Source organism: Cuculus canorus, chromosome 4 (genome assembly GCF_017976375.1).
Source record: "Cuculus canorus isolate bCucCan1 chromosome 4, bCucCan1.pri, whole genome shotgun sequence".
In the NCBI taxonomy this organism is placed as follows: Eukaryota; Metazoa; Chordata; class Aves; order Cuculiformes; family Cuculidae; genus Cuculus; species Cuculus canorus.
Window position 1 is genome coordinate 58506171 of NC_071404.1, and position 12251 is coordinate 58518421.

Consider the following 12251-nt stretch of genomic DNA (forward strand, 5'->3'; position numbering starts at 1 on the left):
TGAGGCTGCAGACAGGGAAATCATTACCTTTTGTTTGCAGTCAGTAGTTTGTTCTTTTAGCATCTGTATTCATGACAACAGGTGCAGGCAAGACTAAAACTTACGGTCATTATGTTGGCAACTGGTACTTTGGCTCCTTTACTCACAGAATTAAATGCTTGATTTGGAATTATTATTAGGCCATACTTTCAGCATAATGGCAGTTGACTATCTGCTGACAAATAAAAAAAACCCACTATCCTAATAAATGTGTTGGAGCTAGAGTCCCTGCTGAGGAATACTGGCTTTTTACTGGATTAGCTGTTTTCAGAGTTGATCTGGTCATAACCAAGTGAACAGTCAAGCCAAGAAAGGTGTGGCAATAGTATTCAACAGTGACAGAAATAAGCATAGATACAACTGATGCCAACTGAAGAGCATCAGTAAACCCCTTGCTCTAGAGAACAGGCTCCCTGACCTAGACTCTTCCTTCTGAATGTACCCTTGTTTTCTTTGCACATTTCTTTAACTCAATTGCAGTTGAGTTAACAGCACTCAGATGACTTGGTAAATGTCTCAGGACTGCTGACTTGTTATGCTCCACCTTTAATTGCCTGCCTTGCTTGAATAATTATGTCTGTACTTCTCTCCTGCTTCTTATTCAAACTTGCCCCAAAGCCAGCCTTTCTAGCTGGGTTAATTTGAGCTTAGTTTACTACAGGCTTTAAGGCAGAATAGGAAAGATTATGCTTCATGCTGCTGGAGATGGTTGTGGCTCCTCTGATCACATGCAGCTTGCCAGTGCACATACAGAATTGAATTAGGAATAAAACAAGAAAAATACCCACACCCCACAGAACCAGAGCATTTCTCTTGTCTGCTGCAGGACTTACTGTGGAGTTCACCGTACAGGGTAGGAGGTCCTTTGCATGTGATGCAGGTTAGTAACATCTCTGTGGAGTTCAGCTTTGAGTTGCATAAATGGAGGGAGTGCAGGAGCGTATCTGCCCTGATTCAGATTTTATTTGCTCCAGTCACATCACCAATATTTGTCACTTACAACTGGACTCTTCCAGTCTGTCTTCAGGCATTCACATGAAAACCCTAAGCCAGGGGATAAATCCTCTCTAGTAACTGTATAGTCAGGTTGAGTGGATTTTAGTAATTCCTTTTTTTTGTATGCCTGAGACTCTTACATGTGGCTTGCCAGCCTAGTCTTGCAATTAAATGCCACATTTCTTTGGCTTTTGAGGACTTTGAGGACTGACTTACTCATCTGATATGGTAATGCCCAGAAACACCAGGCTCTGGGGCTTTCATTAGACTGGTGATCTGCAAACGCTGACGCAGGAAGAAATCCACTCCCAGGGTGGTCAGGGTCCACACGGTTGAAAGACCTAGCAGAGGGTGAGTGAGAAGAGGAGGGATAGGATGAGGCAGTGATTTAAGAGAAAAGGAAAACATTGGAGCATTCCCCTTTACTCTGCCACCTCAATCTTATAACCAGAGCAAGTTCCGGCAGAAAATGTGAATTACCTAAAATGTATCACAGACTTTTTGCTGTTCGGATGATTTAATCATACCAAAAAAGGAAATCAGGTTTCACAAAAGCTTTCCATTTGTTTCTCTTTATAATTGTATGCAATTTCAAGAGCTCTAAAATAAATGCTTAGAAGCAAAATACTTTTGTTTGGGTCAGAGAAAATGTTGAATTTGAGCCCAAATTATTAATTCGTTTTAACAGTAAATTAGAAGTTCTCTTACTCATGTAGCTTTGCACTTCCCCTCTACTGATACAGTCTTAGTATCCCACTAACAAAACTATTCCTAACCTCCTATTTTCCTGAGTGCAATATTTCAGACTATGAAATTAACTCCTTAATCTGACTTTAAAATTTAAGTACTTCCTTATATTTACTCTTTGCTATTCCAGAAATTTCAAAAGTATCCCCAAAAGTCTTTTTAGGCTATCCAGAAAGTATTTCCAAATTTTTTTTTTCTGATTGGCAGTGAATGAAGAAATCAGTCATCTCTGTGGTTTGAGCTGCAAAGGCAAGTTGGTCTAAAAGTCTTTAAATAAGATCCTCTGACCCTCACCAGCTGTGAACTGCCTCTAAGGCCTCCTCAACCAGGTCCCAGTGTGTTCTCTGTACCATAAATATCATTCTGTTCTGGTCCTTTACTGGTCCCAGTGGAGATAAGATGTCTGAGCTGCTCAGCTTCAGCTTTCTTTAAGGCTTTTATAGCCTCAGACCAGTGCAGAGGAGCTGATGACTGGTAGCCTAGGGAGCTTCTGGGATTTGTGGGTTTTTTGAGCTGCAAGGAGATGTTTCCTGAATCCATCTTGCAGTTCAGTTGAAACTGAAAAAAAGGTTGAATCTAACTCCAACTAGTTAGTTATCCATGCAACCAAATAAATTCACCCCCTTAGCTGCCTTGGACAGCGATGCTTGCATGAGTCAGGCTTCGTTCTTGAACAGCTCAGCCTGTGCACCTCTGCCTTGCAGTGGTGGTTTAGCAAGAAGGCTCGACCCCATTCAGGTCTATTTTTGGGAAAACCGTGGAAGGTTCATTAAAAAGCCAACCAGACATCCAAATTAAGACTTCTCTCGCCCCTCTCAGATATAGTAAAAAAAGACAGAAGACAAGATTCTCTGATGTTTAAAAAGGAGAAACCAACATAGTGGCTTAACCGGAGAGGTGTGTCCTGTTTGAGACCTGAGCCACATGCTCAGGTTGATGTAAACTGACAGATTGCCCTTAAAATTGACAAAGTAAGGGAGAGAAATGGCTCCTGGGTAGGCTCAGCTGAGACTGTCATGGGTTCTTCAGAAAATAAACACTGGAACAAGCAAAGTTCTTTAAAGGTTAATATACTGAGGGGTTTGGTTTTCTGGAGGTTTTAATATTTTTTTTCCTCCTTATAAAGTGGAACAGCAAAACATTTTGTACTCTGCAAAGAAGATTTCAGGTTAAATGTTCCTTGTCATTTTTAATAGAGGCAACTGTTCAGCGTATTCCAGAGCTGGGACTTGGGGGGATCAGTTGAAAAGATGATCTGAACATCTGAAAGTATCTTGCTTTCCCCAAATGACATTAGTAAAACATTCTTTACAATTTAAGAGGTTGCCTTCAAATACCATGCAAAATTATCTACCCCAAATACAAACTGCATAAGAGACAAATGTGCAAATCAGATGGAGAAAGAATAACTGGATAATCACTGTCAGAAAAGGATTTTTTTAAAAAAAAAAAAATTAATGTGAAGAATTCCTAAAATCTACTGAAAAAAAATTACTAGTGCTGTAGGAGAGGTTGGTCGTAATGCTGATGGAACTGGTGACTGAGCACCCAGCTTGTGGCCTGTAAATACAGGACGTGGTTAAGATTGTAGATGTTCAGCATTTCTTATAAAACCATTCCCCCCCAGACATGCAAAGCACAATCCCAACTACCACCCTGCTTCTTTCAAACAGATGGCTTGATGCATTTATTCCAGAAAAGGGTAATATTAATGACAAGTTTCTGAAAGCAAAAGATTAAAAAGCTAAAACTGGTGAACATCACCCCAAGTCCTGAGCTCTGCTTACTTAAGCAAAGACCTGAAAATTTATGTGTTCAAACAAAGAGTGATTTCTACATTTAGTTCTAATTCTTGCAAAGGGACGAATCACCTTCTGAAAAGTGGAGCCTCACCCTCCACCCCCTCTTTCCAACTGGATATCAGACTTGAAGGCAACCTTTCCAGTGGACCAGACCTGCTCTTTAAACTTGAGGACCACCTAGTGACTTGAGTGTGTCTGGAGCTCATTCAATCCACTGCAAGAATAACTTTACCAGGACATTACTCAAGAATAGATAGATCCATGACATGAGTTTCAGTCTGACCCTTGACTGGAGAAATTACTAACCATGTGGACTACATACTTCCACCTTTTGAAAGATCTGTACGCACTAAATCTCAGGACACTCTGTTGTTTGTTATTAGATGCAGTTCTCTGAATATTTGTAATAGTATGTGCTGTGTTGCTTTGCATTGTATTTTTTTTCCTTCTAAAATAAAATAAATTATTTATTAAAAGTTATACTGGATGAAGAGCATTTAAGAGTTCACCTGTTCTAGATGCTTATCCTTAACCTGAAATCTCAGTCCTGAGATTGCGATACTGCATCTGCTTCTGAAGAAATTGATTCTCCTCTCATAATCAAGTAGGAAAGGAATAATGAATAAGAGCAGATGAACTCTTAACAAAAAAATTTTAAGTCCTCATTTCATGCAAAAGTCCCTAGCAAGTGGATTCCTCTCTCTTTAGCGTCTTCTGCAGGTCTTTGAGGTTCTTCTTTGCCCTCATTCAAACTGACAGCTAAGTAAAACTAACTCCATGAGTGGTCCTAGTCTGCACGGGCCATTGTACCACGTGAAGAAGAGTGATAAAATCTGGCCTGGATGGGAGATGAAATACAAAATATCTGTTGTAGGCTGACAGCTGCTGGCCATGGAGATCTTTCAGGAACATGGCCCTTTTGCTTGCATGACTAACAGACTGGTGAGGGGTTTGTATTTTATGTGGCATTCCAGTCATAGTCTACACTGTGTTTGACAAATTGGTCCATGGTGTATAAATAGTTCTGTTTGTAAATAAAATGTTTTAAATATATTTCTTACAACGTGGAGACCATGAATTAAACCCTTGCAAATGGAGGATATTTCAGGGGAGGGGGTACTGTGTTTTCCCTGGTACGTTGCAGCTGGGCTTTTGTGTAAGGTCATGATAAGAAAGCAACATGCACACAGGTTGTTTGGGATGAGCCAACACCAATTTTACCCTTTATTTCCTTGGCTTTTTGGACAACTTAGGTTGATCTCTTAGTGCTGTGTTGGCAAGTGATTCAAGTTCTTGCCTATTTCCATTTTCAGCCCTATGTGACTGAACGAGAAGTGAAAGGAGAGACTTCTCCCTGAAACAAGAATAAAAATTGTCTCGTTGCGGGGGTCAAGTATTTTGAAGCAGGGAGACCCCATAGCACACAGGTGCACATACCTCAATGGCCTTGAGGAGTGCCCATGCTACTGCTGCAACGGTGCGCACAAAACCCAACACTGGGAGTTTAGTCACTTGCACAGCAAGATGAAGCCTGGATCCCAATCACAAGTGTCATTTGCCTCTGGGTCTTAGTTGTGACTCTTCTCACAGGGAATCACACGTTTCTATTGCAGAGCCCCAGCAGATGCCCACATACATCGCCTCCGTGCAGCTGAACTTGCCAGTTGGCTGCAATAATGTGAGCCAAGCAGCTGTGGACTAGAGCTTGAAAACAGTTGTTTTGCAGCCCTTTGGCATAGAAGTTGATTTTTTTTTTTTTTTTGTCCCCAAACCAGCTGGTTTGTGCCTCTGATTTTGTTTAAAATTGGCTTCTGCCTGACACCACTTCAAATCCTTCAGCACTGGATGCATAGTAGTGTGCAACATGCTGTTAAGTCATGCTTGAAAAATGGAAATTAAAACTCTTACATTCTCTAGGTGGTTTTTGGAAAGTGTTGTTGCTGGCTTCGCAATACACGAGGTGGCTTTTGAATAAAGCTGCTGCTTTTGAGCATCTAAATACTAGGTGAGCATCTGACTGTTGCCTCCTAGTCCTCTTCTGCAGAGGTGAAAGAGCCCACAATTGTGGTTTTTTGCCCTCTGTGAGGAGTCCCCACGCTTTTGGCTGCGAGCTCTGCATTCAAGAGGATTTGGTATTTAAAAAAAAAAAAAATAGACTGGATTCCCTGGTGAGCAGCTAATGGATTGAAACCAGAAGAACTCCTTTTTCTTCTTTGTCTCATGTAAATCAATGAGGTGCTCTTCAAGGATATTGAGTTAAGGGGATACTATAAGAGGGCAGGGGGGGAAGCTGTGTAGTAAGGTTTTTTTATTAGACTGATAGAGCTGTGTGTGAAATGCCAAGACATTCTTGCCTTTCTCATAATTTTAGGCTATTTTTTTTCTGCATAACATGCAAGAGTATAAGAAACAATACATCTGTGAAATACATGGTGCTGGATTTTCAAAAGAGCTCAGCCTGCACTTTAGATACCTTGAAAAAAAAAAATGAATTTTTATAAAGTGCCAGCAGAGTAGCACTCAGCAGGGGGCAAGATGGATGTTGGCTCTTCTAAAAATCAGGTCCTATACTAGGGGACTTTGGGGGTGGGGTGGTGGTGTTGATCTTTGGTGTGAACTTCCAAGTGTGCTGTATACAGAAAATAAATTGCATGTCACAACAGCATTACCACATTTTCTTTCATTATTAAGATGACTTGCTGAAATAGTTTCACAATTCAGTGGAGGCAGAAATGAAAACATGTCCCTCTGAGAACGCAGACACCTTTTGCAGGTGCTGCAGCCTTTTCTCTGCCAGGTAAGGAGCATTGCTGATGTGTCTCATTGACCTCCCTTGTTCCATGCCCCTTCTGTTGTGATTTCCCTTATGCATCAGTGAGATGCATCACCAAAGAATGGTACAATAATGAAATTAAGCATTTAGCCTGTAGCAGAAAATCTGGTGTTTTACAAATCAAAAGGCTGAAAGCGTGACAATCCTTGGAGAACAACAAATCTAGCTTTTGGCTTCAACTAGATTATATGTTGACATATCAACCTTCACTCAGGTTTGCTTTTTATTCAAAGCAATGTTCATTTGTGTAATTTTGGGGCATGGATGGTTGGTTGTATTCACACAGCAGTTTCTGTCCAGAACATGAAGCTGCTGAGAGAGGTACATGTCTCTGGGTAGCTCACACAACCTTATGTGAAAGTGTTTTGGTGGTCATCGCACATGCTCACCTGCAGTCCAGCATGTAGTCATGCTGTGAGCTGTAGACCGAGTTTGTAATAGGTCTCAGGTGATGGTTGGGCTCCCAGGTGTTGCTGGCAATCCCCAGCCCTTGCATGACCAAGCTAGATCAGTGCGGTTTCCAAAAAGAATCTACATATTCATAGAGGTCATGTCCCACTGGCTTTTGGTAGAGACCTCTCTCCAAAATGATTTGCACTTAGGGTGTCAGCAGCTCTGGAATTCACACATCTATTAGCAAGACCATAGAGCCTTATTTTGGAAAAATCCATTATTCAGTCCAGTCTGGAGGTAGAAAGTGAGGGGCTATTTCTCTAGTGGAAGTCTTCAGACGAAACACTGTGCCTCCTCTAAGTCGAACTGCTTCTCTGTCTCTGTGCCTTGGGTTGGAAACAGGAATACAGCTGTCTTGATGTTTCCTCTGAACTTTTAATCCTATAGTTTCTCTGTTAATACTTTTTCCACTAGAAATAAATTCCTCCAATTATACTCTGCTGTAACCAATGGCCTCACCTGGCTTTAGATTTGTCGTTGAGCTTCTGAGAAAGCAATCTTTCCTCCTAATCTTGCATTTCATAAACTGTCTTATTTTACATCTTTCCTGTAGTAGCAGCACAGGAGACAGATTCAACACAAATGCCTTTGGCTAAGAGAATTCATGCCCCTGAAAAAAAACCCAAATGTGGGTTTATGGGAAGATTTGCAAAGGCTCAGAGAGAAGCTGCATTTCCAACTCCTGTTCACTTTAGGGTGTCATCGAGGTGGTGGCCATGCTCAAGGGTTTTGCCATTCAGCTCACTGTAGCATCTGGCTCTAGGATCGTGGTTTGTGTATCTTTGGTTTTGCCTTGTCTAAATAGGAAGGAATTGTGAATTGACCCTTCTCCTCACTTGCTTGTATCTGAGATAAAATAACCGCCTTTCACAGGAGAAGAGGAAACTGCAACACAGACTTTTTTGCACATTTTTTCTCTTGAAAATAGGACTTTTCAAGCCTAGCAGACTCCTTGGCCAAAGGTGATGCTGACACTTTGCTGTCTGGATTTTCTCCAGGGGCAGCAAGGTGATTTCAGTCTAATCACATCACCTTTCTGAGAAGCTGTCAGCTGTTACAAAATGAAAAAAATAAGGGGGGGGGGAATTAAACTTGTCAACTAAACTTGACTTTGGGAACTGCCAATCGTAAGAGGTAGGCACTTGGCAGCAGCACTGGTGTGTGCAGCATGTGGCGTGTGTGGCAGTGTGTGCCTGAGAGGTCCCTAGAACCAACATCTGCTTTCTCCCACAGGGATTTGAGGCGTCTGGGAGTGACACTTGTTGGTCACCAGAAGAAGATAATGAACAGCCTTCAAGAGATGAAGGTCCAGTTGGTGAATGGGATGGTGCCGTTGTAACTCAGTTTTAAAGTCACTTCCTCAAGTGGGTCGGTCCTGCACTTTGTACACTAGCCCTGAGATTTATTTTGACATTAAAAAAAAAGAAAAGATAAAAAGGGAAATTCAGTGGTTTCTATAACTGAAGGATGTTGACCTACACCACAGCGTTTCTGAAGCAGTGTTTGACTGAAGTTTTCCTTTTCTTCCTGTTTGTGTCCTCATTTTCATGAAGTATACGTAAGATGCATGGAACGTGGAAATGAATCTGCTGTATGTGAGGTTAACCTGTCTCTTAAGCTTCAGCGACGATGACAACAAGCCTTTCCACCACATGTTGTCTGTACATGATATATATATATATATATATATCTCACCTTTATATACTGAAGTGCAGCAGCAGATGGTAATACTTCCAAGGACTGACTTGAGCAGAGGAGTTTTGTAGCTGTTTGTGGGCTCCCCAAAGCTGCGTTTTATTGAAGTTTAACTTCGAGTCTTACTTGTCTGCAGAAGTGTATTGAAGAGCAATATGATTAGATTATTTCTCGATAGATATTTTGTTTTGTAAATTTAAAGAAAAGAAAAAAAAATGCTGTTACACAGCATTAAGTTATAGAAACTAGTGTATAAACATGTTGCTTGCTCCATGGCAAATACAATACAGGGTGTATTTTTTTTCCTCCCTCTGTGTTACCAAGTTCTTTTTGTTTGCTTTTCTGGGAGGATAATACATGACGAAGATGTATATACTGTACAGTTTGCTATGCATCAGGTACAAGATCGGGGCTCTTTCCTTGCTTTGTTCTTCCCCCCGTTCCTCTTTTGCTTTATTTGTCTCCCTTTTCTGTTACTGCTATGCTTTGTATTTTTGCTGTTTGGTTTGAGCAATATATAAGGCCTTCAGGAGTTTTGATTACATACATGAGATAGAAGGCATCTACTTATATAAAAGAATGTCACCCGCTCTTCCTTTCCACCATGAGCTAGGAGATGTCCAGAAGAAGAAAAGTAAAACATTTGGTTCTTGGTGGCCGTCAGCGACGGCATTGGGTTTTGTGTATATGATTCCTGCCCAAAGATAGCATGAGATTGCCTCTCCACTGGCTGTCACCCAGTGCAGCTGTTGCCCCTGTTTTTGGAGCCCAGGAGAGAAACCATGGTGTTTTTATCTGGAAGGAATAGATTTTCCTGTTCCTCTTCTCACTACAGTGTTTAAGTCTTGAGGTTCAGTGTGGAGGCAAGCCCATGGTCATCCAGCATGGAGATTTTGCAGTATTTCGTCCAAAGTGGTGGGATAATTTTGGGAACTGTGCTGTCCCCCGTTGTCTCTCTGGACATTTTCAGCATGGAACTGGCCTCTTTAGGGCAGAGTACGGAGAGAGGGAAGAACAGAGCAGCCCAACATGGTCACAGCATTTGCATCCTGTAGGCGTGAATGTGCCATTCATGTGAGGCTGGCATGGCTCCAGTCAGCACTTGTTTGTAGTGGGGGTTCAATGTGTCCATTAAAGCTTATGGATGCTGTTTTCAGAGGGACCTGAGGGCAATCTAATCCTCTGGGAATCCTACCAAGAAACAGTTTGAGGCTGTCCTCTTCCATTTATTTGTAGATAGGATTAATCAATGCAGTTCATTTGGTATTCATAGGTTCGTCTTTTTTTTTATGAAGGCTTTGGTAGAGATAAGGGTTTAAAAATGGCTCAGTGGATGGCAAGTGCTTGCTGTTTGTGTAGATATATGCTTCCTTAGAGGATGGGTAGCATCTTGTAGCATTCTTCCTTGGTGATAACATCGACATGTTGACTTGCAGCAGCTCCCTTAATTCCCAGCACTGCAGAGCTGAACTCAAGGAACTCATCCAGTGATGAAAAGAGGCCAGTGTCCTTCACGTCTTGCAGAAGTAGATGGGGAATGCTACCTACAGCTGTTTCAAACATTTTTCTTCCTTTTCCCCCAAGCCTCTGGATGAGATTTGATACGAAGAACAATTTCTAAAGAAAAGGGAAGAGGTCTGGAAGGAGAAGGTTGAGTGTTGTTTTTCTTAGCAGCAGGACTTTACTTGCTTTCATCAGGGCTTCTTCAGGCAATATTTGCCTGTTCTGAAATGGCTTCTTCCTCCTCTGCGAGCTGCTGCTGAGCTCCTGGTGAGCTAGGAGAAACAGGAGGGTGAGGAGCCGTGGCAAGGTCTGACCAATCTCAAATCTCAGTGCAGTGATTTCTCATCCTATTGTTTCATTTTGACAGACACTGGACCACAAAAGAGGAGGGGGGTATCAAGACATTACAATTTTGGCACGGAAAAGAGATTTGTCATATAACAAATAAGGTTATTAGAGCTATCAGCAGAAGAGTCTTGGGATTATTTGTGCCTCCCTGCTTACAGTGCTTGGGGAAATAACCCGTAGGAAGACAGAAACAACACATTTCATTGGGAGGAATCATTTGGTTGCTGCCCACATCCATTGGGACCGAGAGAGAGTCTATTAACTAATATGCAGCACTTTCTGCCTGTAAAACTTTCTGCTCATTCCTTACCTGTTGACTCTCTGGGAGGAGTTGCGTTTGTTGTTTTTTTATGCACTTTAAACAGCAAAATCCCCTTGTCACCATTTGTGGGGTTATAAAGTGTATGCGGTATGGCTGGGATGCATACCAGGTGCTGGAGTAATGTTCAGAATGATGAACTAGTGGAAAACAAACTGTTCTTAAACCAGACTACATTTGTAAATAGGGCACCTCTTCTCGGTTCGTCCAATAAATAAATAAATAACCTTTTCTATTTATTTCAAGAGCTGTTCTTGATATAGATCTCTGTATAATAGGCTTTATCTCAGAGCTAAGAATAAAATAAAATGTTTTAACAAGTAGGGTCTGAAAGTTACAGCTTCTGCGTCCACAAGCAAATTCTAGAGACAACAGAGGTTTTTGGTTCCCAGACAAGACCTGCAATTACTCTGTACTCTGTATTTTGGGCAAGATCATATATATTGGGGTGCAGCAGAGCGAGATGACAGTAATATTATTTTACTGGTTATGCTCTTTGTAAGGGCTGTAGGTGGATTTCCTGCCTACGGTAAGTCTGAGCACTTTGCTTTTCCAGCTTGCTACTGCTGTGACTGGTCCAACAATTTCTTTTTTTCCAGTATATTTTGCTGCTAATTGCAAGGAAGGTATTTCAAGGGATCTGGGAGATGAAAAGGCACTTTCTGATACAGATTTTCATTTGGGGAGAAGAAAGTGTCCACAAGCTTGTGTAGACTGACCCCTTTTTATTGTGTAGCTACCATTTTGAAAAATTACCTGAGCATAAAAGAGGACTGATTTTAAAAAAAAAAAAAAAAGGCGCTTAAAATTTTATTTATTCCTTCTATACGTTAGTGGTAAGAGGAACAAAAAATAAAGGTTTTTTTTTTTTTGTCTATTCAGTGTCAAATATAATGTAGAAAGTCCCAGTGGTCCAGAAATTGTGACTTCTTGGACTGCTGTGGTCTTGAAATTAGTCATTCAGGCGTATGTAAGATGCATCAGTAGCAGTCTTGAGAATATCACATAGTTTCCAATCCTTTATTGTAATTCCTTAGGGCAGGTAGAGTGGGAGCTGGTGCATCCAGCGCTGCCAGAGCTTCAGCATCCGTCTCAGCTCCTCGCATCGGCATTTTAACTCATAGGAGACTGTAGCATTGCTGTATTTATCTTCCCCTCCTCCACCTCTTTGGATGCTCTCTGTGCATTTTGTTTGTGTACATGGGGTTTTTTTGTAGTGTAAGATATGAAATTTTCTATTTTTTCATAAAAATAAAAGCCTTTGACTAACAGCAACATCCAGTTGTGGATCACACGCATGCGTGCCCCCTCGGCTTTCCACAAAGATTCAGGATTTTCCCCCTTGGAAAGGAAATAAATTATCTTTATTTTTTCTCTCCTAAACACAGGTTTGGTGTTAGTCTTGTGGTCCCTGTGGGAGAGAGGGTACAAGGGACAAGGGAGATGTGTAGACCCCACAACAAGGGACCCTACCTTGTTACAGGCCGTTCCCTCTTTCCTCTGTTTCTGTTTTGGG

General features: G+C 41.4%; 1 protein-coding gene across 10 annotated transcripts in view; it reads left to right on the forward strand.

The window, feature by feature from the left end:
* The window catches only part of EPHA5 (EPH receptor A5), a 194566-nt gene extending 182528 nt beyond the window's left edge, over nt 1-12038 (forward strand). For 5 of the 10 annotated variants that reach the window (XM_054064905.1, XM_054064906.1, XM_054064910.1 and 2 more), the window contains one exon: nt 8104-12037. In XM_054064905.1, the coding sequence (XP_053920880.1) occupies nt 8104-8209 (106 nt within the window). In that variant the 3' untranslated portion in view covers nt 8210-12037. The other 5 variants (XM_054064901.1, XM_054064902.1, XM_054064912.1 and 2 more) reach the window with 2 other exon arrangements.
* Nucleotides 12039-12251: the final 213 nt, after the last annotated feature.